The sequence below is a fragment of the Oncorhynchus tshawytscha genome, unplaced genomic scaffold (assembly GCF_018296145.1).
Source record: "Oncorhynchus tshawytscha isolate Ot180627B unplaced genomic scaffold, Otsh_v2.0 Un_contig_9555_pilon_pilon, whole genome shotgun sequence".
Classification (NCBI taxonomy): Eukaryota; Metazoa; Chordata; class Actinopteri; order Salmoniformes; family Salmonidae; genus Oncorhynchus; species Oncorhynchus tshawytscha.
In genome coordinates, this window is record NW_024609215.1 from 1 (window position 1) to 17500 (window position 17500).

At 46.2% G+C, this 17500-nt stretch overlaps 2 protein-coding genes and 1 long non-coding RNA gene across 5 annotated transcripts in view; 1 reads left to right on the forward strand and 2 right to left on the reverse strand.

The window, feature by feature from the left end:
• Positions 1 to 8789: 8789 nt before the first annotated feature.
• On the forward strand, positions 8790 to 10521 carry LOC121844436. 2 transcript variants are annotated; one of them, XR_006081992.1, is made up of 3 exons: positions 8790 to 8809; positions 9663 to 10327; positions 10370 to 10521. It is a non-coding gene; the product is annotated as an uncharacterized LOC121844436 (long non-coding RNA). The 2 variants fall into 2 exon arrangements; XR_006081991.1 differs by having other exon boundaries at positions 9663 to 10075; positions 10118 to 10521.
• A 1512-nt stretch (positions 10522 to 12033) lies between these two features.
• LOC112239399 (thioredoxin-like 4B) lies at positions 12034 to 14435 on the reverse strand. 2 transcript variants are annotated; one of them, XM_024407861.2, is made up of 4 exons: positions 13800 to 14000; positions 13613 to 13709; positions 13264 to 13415; positions 12034 to 13056 (listed from the first exon to the last, which is right to left on the reverse strand). In XM_024407861.2, exons 3-4 carry the CDS (start codon positions 13383 to 13385, stop codon positions 12891 to 12893), a joined length of 288 nt encoding a protein of 95 aa, XP_024263629.1. In that variant the 5' UTR covers positions 13386 to 13415; positions 13613 to 13709; positions 13800 to 14000; the 3' UTR covers positions 12034 to 12890. The 2 variants fall into 2 exon arrangements, with proteins under 2 accessions (XP_024263629.1, XP_024263628.1); XM_024407860.2 differs by having other exon boundaries at positions 13613 to 14435.
• Positions 14436 to 16712: 2277 nt separating this feature from the next.
• The window catches only part of LOC112239404 (vitamin K-dependent protein S-like), a 34805-nt gene continuing 34017 nt past the window's right edge, over positions 16713 to 17500 (reverse strand). Inside the window, exon 14 of the mRNA XM_042314494.1 lies at positions 16713 to 17007. Within this exon, the coding sequence (XP_042170428.1) occupies positions 16844 to 17007 (164 nt within the window). The 3' untranslated portion in view covers positions 16713 to 16843. The remainder of the gene's footprint in view (positions 17008 to 17500) is intronic.

The following is a 17500-nucleotide window of genomic DNA, read 5'->3' on the forward strand; positions in this document are numbered from 1 at the left end:
ACACGCTCCAGGAGGTGGGTTGATGTCTTTATATAACCAGGGAAGTCAGGACACGCTCTAGGAGGTGGGTTGATGTCTTTATATAACCAGGGAGGTCAGGACAAGCTCTAGGAGGTGGGTTGATGTCTTTATATAACCAGGGAAGTCAGGACACGCTCCAGGAGGTGGGTTGATGTCTTTATATAACCAGGGAGGTCAGGACAAGCTCTAGGAGGTGGGTTGATGTCTTTATATAACCAGGGAAGTCAGGACACGCTCCAGGAGGTGGGTTGATGTCTTTGTATAACCAGGAAGTCAGGACACGCTCCAGGAGGTGGGTTGATGTCTTTGTATAACCAGGGAAGTCAGGACACGCTCTAGGAGGTGGGTTGGTGTCTTTATATAACCAGGGAAGTCAGGACACGCTCCAGGAGGTGGGTTGATGTCTTTATATAACCAGGGAAGTCAGGACACGCTCTAGGAGGTGGGTTGGTGTCTTTATATAACCAGGAAGTCAGGACACGCTCTAGGAGGTGGGTTGGTGTCTTTATATAACCAGGGAAGTCAGGACGCGCTCTAGGAGGTGGGTTGATGTCTTTATATAACCAGGGAAGTCAGGACGCGCTCTAGGAGGTGTCTTTATATAACCAGGGAAGTCAGGACACGCTCCAGGAGGTGGGTTGGTGTCTTTATATAACCAAGGAAGTCAGGACACGCTCTAGGAGGTGGGTTGGTGTCTTGATATAACCAGGGAAGTCAGGACACGCTCTAGGAGGTGGGTTGATGTCTTTATATAACCAGGGAAGTCAGGACACGCTCTAGGAGGTGTCTTTATATAACCAGGGAAGTCAGGACACGCTCTAGGAGGTGGGTTGGTGTCTTTATATAACCAGGGAAGTCAGGACGCGCTCTAGGAGGTGTCTTTATATAACCAGGGAAGTCAGGACACGCTCCAGGAGGTGGGTTGGTGTCTTTATATAACCAAGGAAGTCAGGACACGCTCTAGGAGGTGGGTTGGTGTCTTGATATAACCAGGGAAGTCAGGACACGCTCTAGGAGGTGGGTTGATGTCTTTATATAACCAGGGAAGTCAGGACACGCTCTAGGAGGTGTCTTTATATAACCAGGGAAGTCAGGACACGCTCTAGGAGGTGGGTTGGTGTCTTTATATAACCAGGGAAGTCAGGACACGCTCTAGGAGGTGGGTTGATGTCTTTATATAACCAGGGAAGTCAGGACGCGCTCTAGAAGGTGGGTTGGTGTCTTTATATAACCAGGGAAGTCAGGACACGCTCTAGGAGGTGGGTTGATGTCTTTATATAACCAGGGAAGTCAGGACACGCTCTAGGAGGTGGGTTGGTGTCTTTATATAACCAGGGAAGTCAGGACACGCTCCAGGAGGTGGGTTGGTGTCTTTATATAACCAGGGAAGTCAGGACACGCTCCAGGAGGTGGGTTGATGTCTTTATATAACCAGGGAAGTCAGGACACGCTCTAGGAGGTGGGTTGGTGTCTTTATATAACCAGGGAAGTCAGGACACGCTCTAGGAGGTGGGTTGGTGTCTTTATATAACCAGGGAAGTCAGGATGCGCTCTAGGAGGTGGGTTGATGTCTTTATATAACCAGGGAAGTCAGGACACGCTCTAGGAGGTGTCTTTATATAACCAGGGAAGTCAGGACACGCTCTAGGAGGTGGGTTGGTGTCTTTATATAACCAGGGAAGTCAGGACACGCTCTAGGAGGTGGGTTGATGTCTTTATATAACCAGGGAAGTCAGGACGCGCTCTAGAAGGTGGGTTGATGTCTTTATATAACCAGGGAAGTCAGGACACGCTCTAGGAGGTGGGTTGATGTCTTTATATAACCAGGGAAGTCAGGACACGCTCTAGGAGGTGGGTTGATGTCTTTATATAACCAGGGAAGTCAGGACACGCTCCAGGAGGTGGGTTGATGTCTTTATATAACCAGGGAAGTCAGGACACGCTCTAGGAGGTGGGTTGATGTCTTTATATAACCAGGGAAGTCAGGACACGCTCTAGGAGGTGGGTTGGTGTCTTTATATAACCAGGAAGTCAGGATGCGCTCTAGGAGGTGGGTTGATGTCTTTATATAACCAGGGAAGTCAGGACGCGCTCTAGGAGGTGTCTTTATATAACCAGGGAAGTCAGGACACGCTCTAGGAGGTGGGTTGATGTCTTTATATAACCAGGGAAGTCAGGACACGCTCTAGGAGGTGGGTTGATGTCTTTATATAACCAGGAAGTCAGGACGCGCTCTAGGAGGTGGGTTGATGTCTTTATATAACCAGGGAAGTCAGGACGCGCTCTAGGAGGTGGGTTGATGTCTTTATATAACCAGGGAAGTCAGGACGCGCTCTAGGAGGTGGGTTGATGTCTTTATATAACCAGGGAAGTCAGGATGCGCTCTAGGAGGTGGGTTGATGTCTTTATATAACCAGGGAAGTCAGGACACGCTCTAGGAGGTGTCTTTATATAACCAGGGAAGTCAGGACACGCTCTAGGAGGTGGGTTGGTGTCTTTATATAACCAGGGAAGTCAGGACACGCTCTAGGAGGTGGGTTGATGTCTTTATAACCAGGGAAGTCAGGACGCGCTCTAGAAGGTGGGTTGATGTCTTTATATAACCAGGGAAGTCAGGACGCGCTCTAGGAGGTGGGTTGATGTCTTTATATAACCAGGGAAGTCAGGACACGCTCTAGGAGGTGGGTTGATGTCTTTATATAACCAGGGAAGTCAGGACACGCTCCAGGAGGTGGGTTGATGTCTTTATATAACCAGGGAAGTCAGTACACGCTCTAGGAGGTGGGTTGATGTCTTTATATAACCAGGGAAGTCAGGACACGCTCTAGGAGGTGGGTTGGTGTCTTTATATAACCAGGGAAGTCAGGATGCGCTCTAGGAGGTGGGTTGATGTCTTTATATAACCAGGGAAGTCAGGACGCGCTCTAGGAGGTGTCTTTATATAACCAGGGAAGTCAGGACACGCTCTAGGAGGTGGGTTGGTGTCTTTATATAACCAGGGAAGTCAGGACACGCTCTAGGAGGTGGGTTGGTGTCTTTATATAACCAGGGAAGTCAGGATGCGCTCTAGGAGGTGGGTTGATGTCTTTATATAACCAGGGAAGTCAGGACGTGCTCTAGGAGGTGTCTTTATATAACCAGGGAAGTCAGGACACGCTCTAGGAGGTGGGTTGGTGTCTTTATATAACCAGGGAAGTCAGGATGCGCTCTAGGAGGTGGGTTGATGTCTTTATATAACCAGGAAGTCAGGACGTGCTCTAGGAGGTGTCTTTATATAACCAGGAAGTCAGGACACGCTCTAGGAGGTGGGTTGATGTCTTTATATAACCAGGGAAGTCAGGACGCGCTCTAGAAGGTGGGTTGGTGTCTTTATATAACCAGGGAAGTCAGGACGCGCTCTAGGAGGTGGGTTGATGTCTTTATATAACCAGGAAAGTCAGGACACGCTCTAGGAGGTGTCTTTATATAACCAGGGAAGTCAGGACACGCTCTAGGAGGTGGGTTGATGTCTTTATATAACCAGGGAAGTCAGGACGCGCTCTAGGAGGTGGGTTGATGTCTTTATATAACCAGGGAAGTCAGGACACGCTCCAGGAGGTGGGTTGGTGTCTTTATATAACCAGGGAAGTCAGGACACGCTCCAGGAGGTGGGTTGGTGTCTTTATATAACCAGGGAAGTCAGGACACGCTCTAGGAGGTGGGTTGGTGTCTTTATATAACCAGGGAAGTCAGGACACGCTCTAGGAGGTGTCTTTATATAACCAGGGAAGTCAGGATGCGCTCTAGGAGGTGGGTTGATGTCTTTATATAACCAGGGAAGTCAGGACACGCTCTAGGAGGTGTCTTTATATAACCAGGGAAGTCAGGACACGCTCTAGGAGGTGTCTTTATATAACCAGGGAAGTCAGGACACGCTCTAGGAGGTGGGTTGGTGTCTTTATATAACCAGGGAAGTCAGGACACGCTCTAGGAGGTGGGTTGATGTCTTTATATAACCAGGGAAGTCAGGACGCGCTCTAGAAGGTGGGTTGATGTCTTTATATAACCAGGGAAGTCAGGACACGCTCTAGGAGGTGGGTTGATGTCTTTATATAACCAGGGAAGTCAGGACACGCTCTAGGAGGTGGGTTGATGTCTTTATATAACCAGGGAAGTCAGGACACGCTCCAGGAGGTGGGTTGATGTCTTTATATAACCAGGGAAGTCAGGACACGCTCTAGGAGGTGGGTTGATGTCTTTATATAACCAGGGAAGTCAGGACACGCTCTAGGAGGTGGGTTGGTGTCTTTATATAACCAGGGAAGTCAGGATGCGCTCTAGGAGGTGGGTTGATGTCTTTATATAACCAGGGAAGTCAGGACGCGCTCTAGGAGGTGTCTTTATATAACCAGGGAAGTCAGGACACGCTCCAGGAGGTGGGTTGGTGTCTTTATATAACCAAGGAAGTCAGGACACGCTCTAGGAGGTGGGTTGGTGTCTTTATATAACCAGGGAAGTCAGGACACGCTCTAGGAGGTGGGTTGGTGTCTTTATATAACCAGGGAAGTCAGGATGCGCTCTAGGAGGTGGGTTGATGTCTTTATATAACCAGGGAAGTCAGGACGTGCTCTAGGAGGTGTCTTTATATAACCAGGGAAGTCAGGACACGCTCTAGGAGGTGGGTTGATGTCTTTATATAACCAGGGAAGTCAGGACGCGCTCTAGAAGGTGGGTTGGTGTCTTTATATAACCAGGGAAGTCAGGACGCGCTCTAGGAGGTGGGTTGATGTCTTTATATAACCAGGGAAGTCAGGACGCGCTCTAGAAGGTGGGTTGGTGTCTTTATATAACCAGGGAAGTCAGGACGCGCTCTAGGAGGTGGGTTGATGTCTTTATATAACCAGGAAAGTCAGGACACGCTCTAGGAGGTGTCTTTATATAACCAGGGAAGTCAGGACACGCTCTAGGAGGTGGGTTGATGTCTTTATATAACCAGGGAAGTCAGGACGCGCTCTAGAAGGTGGGTTGATGTCTTTATATAACCAGGGAAGTCAGGACACGCTCTAGGAGGTGGGTTGATGTCTTTATATAACCAGGGAAGTCAGGACACGCTCTAGGAGGTGGGTTGATGTCTTTATATAACCAGGGAAGTCAGGACACGCTCCAGGAGGTGGGTTGATGTCTTTATATAACCAGGGAAGTCAGGACACGCTCTAGGAGGTGGGTTGATGTCTTTATATAACCAGGGAAGTCAGGACACGCTCTAGGAGGTGGGTTGATGTCTTTATATAACCAGGGAAGTCAGGACACGCTCTAGGAGGTGGGTTGATGTCTTTATATAACCAGGGAAGTCAGGACACGCTCTAGGAGGTGGGTTGATGTCTTTATATAACCAGGGAAGTCAGGATGCGCTCTAGGAGGTGGGTTGATGTCTTTATATAACCAGGGAAGTCAGGACGTGCTCCAGGAGGTGTCTTTATATAACCAGGGAAGTCAGGACACGCTCTAGGAGGTGGGTTGATGTCTTTATATAACCAGGAAGTCAGGACACGCTCTAGGAGGTGGGTTGATGTCTTTATATAACCAGGGAAGTCAGGACGCGCTCTAGGAGGTGGGTTGATGTCTTTTATAACCAGGGAAGTCAGGACACGCTCTAGGAGGTGGGTTGATGTCTTTATATAACCAGGGAAGTCAGGACACGCTCCAGGAGGTGGGTTGATGTCTTTATATAACCAGGGAAGTCAGGACACGCTCTAGGAGGTGGGTTGATGTCTTTATATAACCAGGAAGTCAGGACACGCTCTAGGAGGTGGGTTGGTGTCTTTATATAACCAGGGAAGTCAGGATGCGCTCTAGGAGGTGGGTTGATGTCTTTATATAACCAGGGAAGTCAGGACACGCTCTAGGAGGTGTCTTTATATAACCAGGGAAGTCAGGACACGCTCCAGGAGGTGGGTTGGTGTCTTTATATAACCAGGAAGTCAGGACACGCTCTAGGAGGTGGGTTGGTGTCTTTATATAACCAGGGAAGTCAGGACACGCTCTAGGAGGTGGGTTGGTGTCTTTATATAACCAGGGAAGTCAGGATGCGCTCTAGGAGGTGGGTTGATGTCTTTATATAACCAGGGAAGTCAGGACGTGCTCTAGGTTGGTGTCTTTATATAACCAGGGAAGTCAGGACACGCTCTAGGAGGTGGGTTGATGTCTTTATATAACCAGGGAAGTCAGGACACGCTCTAGGAGGTGGGTTGGTGTCTTTATATAACCAGGGAAGTCAGCTCAGGAGGTGGGTTGATGTCTCTAACCAGGAGGTGGGTTGGTGTCTTTATATAACCAGGGAAGTCAGGACACGCTCTAGGAGGTGGGTTGATGTCTTTATATAACCAGGGAAGTCAGGACACGCTCTAGGAGGTGGGTTGGTGTCTTTATATAACCAGGGAAGTCAGGACACGCTCTAGGAGGTGGGTTGGTGTCTTTATATAACCAGGGAAGTCAGGACACGCTCCAGGAGGTGGGTTGATGTCTTTATATAACCAGGGAAGTCAGGACACGCTCTAGGAGGTGGGTTGGTGTCTTTATATAACCAGGGAAGTCAGGACACGCTCTAGGAGGTGGGTTGGTGTCTTTATATAACCAGGGAAGTCAGGATGCGCTCTAGGAGGTGGGTTGATGTCTTTATATAACCAGGGAAGTCAGGACGCGCTCTAGGAGGTGTCTTTATATAACCAGGGAAGTCAGGACACGCTCTAGGAGGTGGGTTGGTGTCTTTATATAACCAGGGAAGTCAGGACACGCTCTAGGAGGTGGGTTGATGTCTTTATATAACCAGGGAAGTCAGGACACGCTCTAGGAGGTGGGTTGATGTCTTTATATAACCAGGGAAGTCAGGACACGCTCTAGGAGGTGGGTTGATGTCTTTATATAACCAGGGAAGTCAGGACACGCTCCAGGAGGTGGGTTGGTGTCTTTATATAACCAGGGAAGTCAGGACACGCTCTAGGAGGTGGGTTGATGTCTTTATATAACCAGGGAAGTCAGGACACGCTCTAGGAGGTGGGTTGATGTCTTTATATAACCAGGGAAGTCAGGATGCGCTCTAGGAGGTGGGTTGATGTCTTTATATAACCAGGGAAGTCAGGACACGCTCTAGGAGGTGTCTTTATATAACCAGGGAAGTCAGGACACGCTCTAGGAGGTGGGTTGATGTCTTTATATAACCAGGGAAGTCAGGACACGCTCTAGGAGGTGGGTTGATGTCTTTATATAACCAGGGAAGTCAGGACGCGCTCTAGAAGGTGGGTTGATGTCTTTATATAACCAGGGAAGTCAGGACGCGCTCTAGGAGGTGGGTTGATGTCTTTATATAACCAGGGAAGTCAGGACACGCTCTAGGAGGTGGGTTGATGTCTTTATATAACCAGGGAAGTCAGGACACGCTCCAGGAGGTGGGTTGATGTCTTTATATAACCAGGGAAGTCAGGACACGCTCTAGGAGGTGGGTTGGTGTCTTTATATAACCAGGGAAGTCAGGACACGCTCTAGGAGGTGGGTTGTTGTCTTTATATAACCAGGGAAGTCAGGATGCGCTCTAGGAGGTGGGTTGATGTCTTTATATAACCAGGGAAGTCAGGACACGCTCTAGGAGGTGTCTTTATATAACCAGGGAAGTCAGGACACGCTCCAGGAGGTGGGTTGGTGTCTTTATATAACCAGGGAAGTCAGGACACGCTCTAGGAGGTGGGTTGGTGTCTTTATATAACCAGGGAAGTCAGGACACGCTCTAGGAGGTGGGTTGGTGTCTTTATATAACCAGGGAAGTCAGGATGCGCTCTAGGAGGTGGGTTGATGTCTTTATATAACCAGGGAAGTACGTGCTCCAGGAGGTGTCTTTATATAACCAGGGAAGTCAGGACACGCTCTAGGAGGTGGGTTGATGTCTTTATATAACCAGGGAAGTCAGGACACGCTCTAGGAGGTGGGTTGGTGTCTTTATATAACCAGGGAAGTCAGGATGCGCTCTAGGAGGTGGGTTGATGTCTTTATATAACCAGGGAAGTCAGGACACGCTCTAGGAGGTGTCTTTATATAACCAGGGAAGTCAGGACACGCTCTAGGAGGTGGGTTGATGTCTTTATATAACCAGGGAAGTCAGGACACGCTCTAGGAGGTGGGTTGATGTCTTTATATAACCAGGGAAGTCAGGACACGCTCTAGGAGGTGGGTTGATGTCTTTATATAACCAGGGAAGTCAGGACACGCTCTAGGAGGTGGGTTGATGTCTTTATATAACCAGGGAAGTCAGGACACGCTCCAGGAGGTGGGTTGATGTCTTTATATAACCAGGGAAGTCAGGACACGCTCTAGGAGGTGGGTTGATGTCTTTATATAACCAGGGAAGTCAGGACACGCTCTAGGAGGTGGGTTGATGTCTTTATATAACCAGGGAAGTCAGGATGCGCTCTAGGAGGTGGGTTGATGTCTTTATATAACCAGGGAAGTCAGGACACGCTCTAGGAGGTGTCTTTATATAACCAGGGAAGTCAGGACACGCTCTAGGAGGTGGGTTGATGTCTTTATATAACCAGGGAAGTCAGGACACGCTCTAGGAGGTGGGTTGATGTCTTTATATAACCAGGGAAGTCAGGACGCGCTCTAGGAGGTGGGTTGATGTCTTTATATAACCAGGGAAGTCAGGACACGCTCTAGGAGGTGGGTTGATGTCTTTATATAACCAGGGAAGTCAGGACACGCTCTAGGAGGTGGGTTGATGTCTTTATATAACCAGGGAAGTCAGGACACGCTCCAGGAGGTGGGTTGATGTCTTTATATAACCAGGGAAGTCAGGACACGCTCTAGGAGGTGGGTTGGTGTCTTTATATAACCAGGGAAGTCAGGACACGCTCTAGGAGGTGGGTTGGTGTCTTTATATAACCAGGGAAGTCAGGATGCGCTCTAGGAGGTGGGTTGATGTCTTTATATAACCAGGGAAGTCAGGACGCGCTCTAGGAGGTGTCTTTATATAACCAGGGAAGTCAGGACACGCTCCAGGAGGTGGGTTGGTGTCTTTATATAACCAGGAAGTCAGGACACGCTCTAGGAGGTGGGTTGATGTCTTTATATAACCAGGGAAGTCAGGACACGCTCTAGGAGGTGGGTTGGTGTCTTTATATAACCAGGGAAGTCAGGATGCGCTCTAGGAGGTGGGTTGATGTCTTTATATAACCAGGGAAGTCAGGACGTGACAGGTGTCTTTATATAACCAGGGAGGTGGACACGCTCTAGGAGGTGGGTTGATGTCTTTATATAACCAGGGAAGTCAGGACACGCTCTAGGAGGTGGGTTGGTGTCTTTATATAACCAGGGAAGTCAGGATGCGCTCTAGGAGGTGGGTTGATGTCTTTATATAACCAGGAAGTCAGGACGTGCCCAGGAGGTGTCTTTATATAACCAGGGAAGTCAGGACACGCTCTAGGAGGTGGGTTGATGTCTTTATATAACCAGGGAAGTCAGGACACGCTCTAGGAGGTGGGTTGATGTCTTTATATAACCAGGGAAGTCAGGACGCGCTCTAGGAGGTGGGTTGGTGTCTTTTTATAACCAGGGAAGTAATTGACAATATATTCTCTTTTACATTGAACATTACATAATACGTTGCCTTTTAGGTGGGTACTGAGCTCCAAGCCCCTGAACCAGCCGGTGGGGTCGCTGAAAGCAGGATGCCCTCAGATGTCAGCTGGGACACAGAGTCATGACGCGGCTCCATCTGTCTGCATGGAGTCTGTGTTCAGGTTCTTCTCAAAAACGCTGAGTCCTAAACCACCCACCACCTTCAGTATGGTGACCCGCAGCAGGGGCACAGTGGGACAGAGCAGACCTCACAACGGGAGAGGCATCGCCAGGCCTTACTGACAGCACCAGTGGGACAGATCAGACCTCACAACGGGAGAGGCATCGCCAGGCCTTACTGACAGCACCAGTGAAGTACAGGAATACAGTGGGATTTGAGTATTTATCTTACGGTCAGAAAGACATGTGTCTAATTCACGTGAATACATTTTACTGGACTCTGGATGAGGTCATCCTAAATATTTAGTTTCATTTTGTTAAGACACTCCAGGTCATCCTAAATATTTAGTTTCATTTTGTTAAGACACTCCAGGTCATCCTAAATATTTAGTTTCATTTTGTTAAGACACTCCAGGTCATCCTAAATATTTAGTTTCATTTTGTTAAGACACTCCAGGTCATCCTAAATATTTAGTTTCATTTTGTTAAGACACTCCAGGTCATCCTAAATATTTAGTTTCATTTTGTTAAGACACTCCAGGTCATCCTAAATATTTAGTTTCATTTTGTTAAGACACTCCAGGGTCGGACTTGTCGACAGCAGATTGTGGATAAATACTTTTTTTCATCTTACTATCTGTAAAATACTAAAGACATTTATGTCAAATGCATTTTTTTTGGCACATTTTTACAAATAAAATGTTATCTAGAATAAAAAATGTACAGTATTATCAACAATTCCCTCTGAGTAATATATCTCATGGTAACCACACAACTCTGGGTAATATATCTCATGGTCACCACACAACTCTGGGTAATATATCTCATGGTAACCACACAACTCGGTGAATGTAGATGATTCACACAAGAATATATCTCATGGTAACCACACAAGTCTGGGTAATATATCTCATGGTAACCACACAACTCTGGTGAATGTATCTCATGGTAACCACACAACTCTGGGTAATATATCTCATGGTCACCACACAACTCTGGGTAATATATCTCATGGTAACCACACAACTCGGTGAATGTAGATGATTCTGAGAAGAATGAGTAGGTGTGGGAAGTCTGGGTAATATATCTCATGGTAACCACACAACTCGGTGAATGTAGATGATTCTGAGAAGAATGAGTAGGTGTGGGAAGTCTGGGTAATATATCTCATGGTAACCACACAACTCGGTGAATGTAGATGATTCTGAGGTGTGGGAAGTCTGACTTTCTGGAAATGTCAGTTAAGGACAAGTAACACTGAATGAAGACGAACAAACCCCAAAAAGCCCATTTAGACCCAATCACCCTCTTCAAAGTAAGTTACTAAATGTTGTCCAGTTTGTAACATTCTGTATGAAATGGGCTTTTACATTATTGATCCATGTACATTTCTTAAAGTGGTTAAAATTCATTCAAATGTTGATGGTAGTATGATAAACTAAAGAAAATATAAATTAGTTTGACATTAAGTTTTGAAAATACTAATATTAATTGGCCAAAATACCAACAAATCTCCAAATTGATGCCAGTCATTCAGTCTGTGGTGCCTGGGCTTAGATCATACAAGGACCTCCAGCACTGTCTGTGGTGCCTGGGCTTAGATAATACAAGGACCTCCAGCACTGTCTGTGGTGCCTGGGCTTAGATAATACAAGGACCTCCAGCACTGTCTGTGGTGCCTGGGCTTAGATAATACAATGATCTCCAGCACTGTGAATGGCCTTATTACATCTATTGTGGTGAAACAGTAGAGATGAAACCAAACATTATTTGAAGTGACACATTTATTAACACATTTCAAAAGGGGTCAGACCTTCATTAGATTCAGCATTCATTCCCACTATAAACAAGAGGCAACAAGGGGTCAGACCTTCATTAGAGTCAGCATTCATTCCCACTATAAACAAGAGGCAACAAGGGGTCTCATTAGTCAGCATTCATTCCCACTATAAACAAGAGGCAACAAGGGGTCAGACCTTCATTAGATTCAGCATTCATTCCCACTATAAACAAGAGGCAACAGGGGTCAGACCTTCATTAAACCAAACATTATTAAACAAGAGGTGACAAGGGGTCATTTATTAGTCACATTCATTTATAAACAAGAGGCAAAAGGGGTCAGACCTTCATTAGATTCAGCATTCATTCCCACTATAAACAAGAGGCAACAAGGGGTCAGACCTTCATTAGATTCAGCATTCATTCCCACTATAAACAAGAGGCAACAAGGGGTCAGACCTTCATTAGATTCAGCATTCATTCCCACTATAAACAAGAGGCAACAAGGGGTCAGACCTTCATTAGAGTCAGCATTCATTCCCACTATAAACAAGAGGCAACAAGGGGTCAGACCTTCATTAGATTCAGCATTCATTCCCACTATAAACAAGAGGCAACAAGAAATGTCCAGCTGTCAACGAGTCTTCATTGTATGAAATAAAGGATTGTCCACTCTGACATGTACCTGTGTCTCTTATAGAGATCTATTTCCCTAGGAAATATCAAACCTCACATTATGGAGAGTTTCACTAAACACCACATCAGAATGGTGAAGTGAGATGGGGCCAGCTGCAGTGGTGTCACTTGATAACCTCAATTGTCCAGGCTGGGCCAATCCGTTCTGTGCTGGTCAGACATTTTCTTTTCCCATGAATTGTCGGCAGCTTGAGCGCTTAAACCCCAGACAATTTTTTTTTTTTTTTTTAACTTTATTTTACTAGGCAAGTCAGTTAAGAACAAATTCTTATTTTCAATGATGGCCTAGGAACAGTGGGTTAACAGTGGGTTAACTGCCTGTTCAGGGGCAGAATGACAGATTTTGTACCTTGTCAGCTGGGGATTTGAACTTGCAACCTTTCGGTTACTAGTCCAATGCTCTAACCACTAGGCTACCCTGCCGCCCCATCTGCAGCTTGAGCGCTCAAACCGTGCTCAAGGCCCCCCAGACAAGATCTACAGCCAGGGTGCTTGAAACCGCGCTGAAGGGTGGGGAATCGTGGTGAAATCTAGATCCCATGGTTGAGCAGGTTGTGATGGGATTAGATCCCATGGTTGAGCAGGTCATGATGGGATTAGATCCCATGGTTGAGCAGGCCGTGATGGGATTAGATCCCATGGTAGAGCAGGTCGTACTTGGGGATGTTCTGAGGGTCGATGGGACTCTTGACGATCATCTTCCCTCTCATAGCTCCTCTGTAGATCACCTCGATCAGATCCAGGAAGTCCTGCTTGGTCTTAAAACTGCCCACAAACTTGGTGTGATCTGGAGACCTGTATAGGGACAAGTGTTTTAGCTATAGGCCTACAAAGGGGAAATGGTTTGTAGCTAATATGAGGAGTACCCACAACTATGACATTAAAAGGAGAGTGTGTTACAACTCACTGAAACTAACACTGTATAATCAACCAGTGGTATTCTAGTGCCTGAGTCCAGTTGTAGGCCATCTTCCTTCTCAACACTAAGATGTCACCACTCACCCATAATCAACCTTCATGTGTTGTCCGTTGAAGAAGAAGACGGTAGACGGGATGTAGCTGATGTCGAAGTATCTCGTGTAGACGGGAGCCGAGTCCACATCCACGATGTAGATAGACGCCATGTTACTCAGGTCGTGGGAGGTTTTGGACAGCTGGCAAAATAATGATAACACTGTCATTCCGATTCAGACAGACAAACGTTTTTTTTTTTTACAATGACAGTGTTGGTGTAAATATTGGTAACGACTGACATGCATGTCAATGTTTACTGGCCACAATATTGTAGTAGTTAGCTGGTAGAGCTAGCTAGTTAGCCAGCTAGCTACACATGCTAATGTTAGCTACTTACAATCTCGTCAAGCTGCAGGCAGACCGAGTCTTCATCTCTTCCAAACCGAAGAACTAAAACCTTTTCAGCGACAGTTTTTATTACCTCGTCTATGTCCCTTTTGCATGACAATTTGGACAAAAACAAACTCATTTTGTTAGCTGCTGGCTAGCATTGTGTTCAGTTTGACAAACGAAAATGGACGTACCGGTATGTTGTGTAACACCATAAAACGTCCGTCAGAAACTGTGACCGAACAGCCGATAGTGTCCGCTGCTTCTTTCCTGTCGTTTGAGCCAAGAATGTTGATATTTGTTTAACGTCTAATACTGCGTTTTACTAGTATATCCGTATGTAGTATGGCTAGTACACTTTAGCTTGCTGTTTGGGGTTTTAGACTGGGTTTCTGTACAGCACTTTGAGATATCAGCTGATGTAAAGAAGGGCTTTAATAAATACATTTGATTTGATTAGAAGCAGTAGCCTTGAAATATTTCAGACACAACCACAGTTTTTCGTACCAAAGCAAGCATGCTTTGGATCACTTTTGTTCAAATAAACACACACAAAAAAACACTCAATCCATCAACAAAAACAACTACGTTTAACGTATATATTAAAGTGAGCATGTTTTTCTATAAGGTTAAACATTGGGGTGTCTGAAGAAAGGGAGAGAGACAAAAGAGAGAACCAGAAATCACCCTGTATGTGGTACATATCTATTCAATCTATCTCATCTACATACAGTTGAAGTCGGAAGTTTACATACACCTTAGCCAAATACATTTAAACTCAGGTTTTCACAATTCCTGACATTTAATCCGAGTAAAAATTCCCTGTTTTAGGTCAGTTAGATCACCACTTTATTTTAAAAATGTTAAATGTCAGAATAATAGCAGACAGAATGATTTATTTCAGCTTTTATTTCTTTCATCACATTCCCAGTGGGTCAGAAGTTTACATACACTCAACTACCTATCAGGTAGCATTGCCTTTAAATTGTTTAACTTGGGTCAAACGTTTCAGGGGGCCTTCCACAAGCTTCCCTCAATAAGTTGGGTGAATTTTGGTCCATTCCTCCTGACAGAGCTGGTGTAACTGAGTCAGGTTTGAAGACCTCCTGGCTTGGACACGCTTTTCAGTGCTGCCCACAAATTTTCTATGGGATTGAGGTCAGGGCTTTGTGATGGCCACTCCAATACCTTGACTTTGTTGTCCTTAAGCCATTTTGCCACAACTTTGGAAGTATGCTTGGGGTCATTGTCCATTTGGAAGACCCATTTGCGACCAAGCTTTAACTTCCTGACTGATGTCTTGAGATGTTGCTTCAATATATCCACATCATTTTCCTGCCTCATGATGCCATCTATTTTGTGAAGTTCACCAGTCCCTCCTGCAGCAAAGCACCCCCACAACATGATGCTGCCACCCCCGTGCTTCACGGTTGGGATGGTGTTCTTTGGCTTGCAAGCCTCCAAACATAACGATGGTCATTATGGCCTAACAGTTCTATTTTTGCTTCATCAGACCAGAGGATATTTCTCCAAAAAGTATGATCTTTGTCCCCATGTGCAGTTGCAAACCGTAGTCTGGCTTTTTTATGGCGGTTTTGGAGCTGTGGCTTCAACCTTGTTGAGCGGCCTTTCAGGTTATGTCGATATAGGGCTCATTTTACTGTGGATATAGATACTTTTGTACCCGTTTCCTCCAGCATCTTCACAAGGTCCTTTGCTGTTGTTCTGGGATTGATTTGCACTTTTCGCACTAAAGTACGTTCATCTCTAGGAGACAGAACGTGTCTCCTTCCTGAGCAGTACGACGGCTGCGTGGTCCCATGGTGTTTATACTTGCGTACTATTGTTTGTATAGATGAATGTGGTACCTTCAGGCATTTGGAAATTGCTCCCAAGGATGAACCAAACTTGTGGAGGTCTACATTTTGTTTTCTGATGTCTTGGCTGATTTCTTTTGTTTTTCCCATGATGTCAAGCAAAGAGGCACTGAGTTTGAAGGTAGGCCATGAAATACACCTCCAATTGACTCAAATGATGTCAATTAGCCTATCAGAAGCTTCTAAAGCCTTGACATTTTCTGGGATTTTCCAAGCTGTTTAAAGGCACAGTCAACTTCATGTATGTAAACTTCTGACCCACTGGAAATGTGATACAGTGAATTAAAAGTGAAATAATCTGTCTTTTAACAATTGTTGGAAAAATGACTTGTGTCGTGCACAAAGTAGATGTCCTAACCAACTTGCCAAAACTATAGTTTGTTAACAAGAAATTTGTGGAGTGGTTGAAAAACAAGTTTTAATGACTCCAACCTAAGTGAATGTAAACTTCTGACTGTATATACCAGAACCATGTATCCCAGGTCATTCCACTGTATCAGAACCTTCCAGAGCTCAGCTGTTTCACTACATGTCTATGGAACCCCTGGCAACGGAACAAGTAATGCTGGATCATTCAGTGTCTATGGCAACAGAACAAGTGATGCTGGAACAGTCAGTGTCTATGGCAACAGAACAAGTGATGCTGGATTAGTCAGTGTCTATGGCAACAGAACAAGTGATGCTGGAACAGTCCGTGTCTATGGAACCCTGGCAACAGAACAAGTGATGCTGGATTAGTCAGTGTCTATGGCAACAGAACCAGTGATGCTGGAACAGTCAGTGTCTATAGCAACAGAACAAGTGATGCTGGAACAGTCAGTGTCTATGGCAACAGAACCAGTGATGCTGGAACAGTCAGTGTCTATGGCAACAGAACCAGTGATGCTGGAACAGTCAGTGTCCATGGCAACATGTTTTGGTAACTCCTCTTCTTCACAGGAACAGAGCCTGGTGTTTATTTTTCACGGCAATACAAACCATGGTGGGGTGATGGTGAGGGCAATGTGTCCAATGAAAAATATGAAACCTTCAAAAACAGTCTAACAAAGAGTGCAGGAAACTAAATAAACAGAAATGACTGCATTGTGCAAGTCCACCCACCATCTCTCCCTCCCCCTTTCTCCCTTCCACTCCCCCTCCCTCCCCCTTTCTTCCCTCTCCCCTCCCTCCTCTCTCCCTCCCCCACTCCTTTCTTCCCTCCCTTCCTCTCCCCCTACCTCCCTCCCTCCCTCCCCCTCCTCCTAATCATTAGGTAGAGGATCATATACACAGATGTGGGCCTCAGGACAGAGATGTGTGGTGATTGGTCAACCTGGCTGTGAGGTCACTTCCTGTAGGGTGAGTGGTGGTGGGGGGGGTCGTCAGAGAGTGTCTTGGGGGGGCGAGACTGGGGGGCAGGAGTGGGACTTAATGCTGTTGTGTTTACTGTCTGCCTCGTCGAAGTCTAACAGTCGAGCGTTGACGTTGACGTCCATACAGCCGTGGTAGTAGGCTGTCACTGGGGTGGCGGAGACTGGGACCTCATCTGGAGACGAACGGAGGGATTAAATACCCAGAAACACTTGTGGTTTCACACGTCATCAATGAAATCTGAATCAGTTCTGAAATATGGTTTCCCCAACCTGGCAGTCCTGTGGCTAATGAGCTACTAGCTAGTTACCTGGCAGTCCTGTGGCTAATGAGCTACTAGCTAGTTACCTGGAAGTCCTGTGGCTAATGAGCTACTAGCTAGTTACCTGGCAGTCCTGTGGCTAATGAGCTACTAGCTAGTTACCTGGAAGTCCTGTGGCTAATGAGCTACTAGCTAGTTACCTGGCAGTCCTGTGGCTAATGAGCTACTAGCTAGTTACCTGGAAGTCCTGTGGCTAATGAGCTACTAGCTAGTTACCTGGCAGTCCTGTGGCTAATGAGCTACTAGCTAGTTACCTGGAAGTCCTGTGGCTAATGAGCTACTAGCTAGTTACCTGGAAGTCCTGTGGCTAATGAGCTACTAGCTAGTTACCTTGGAAGTCCTGTGG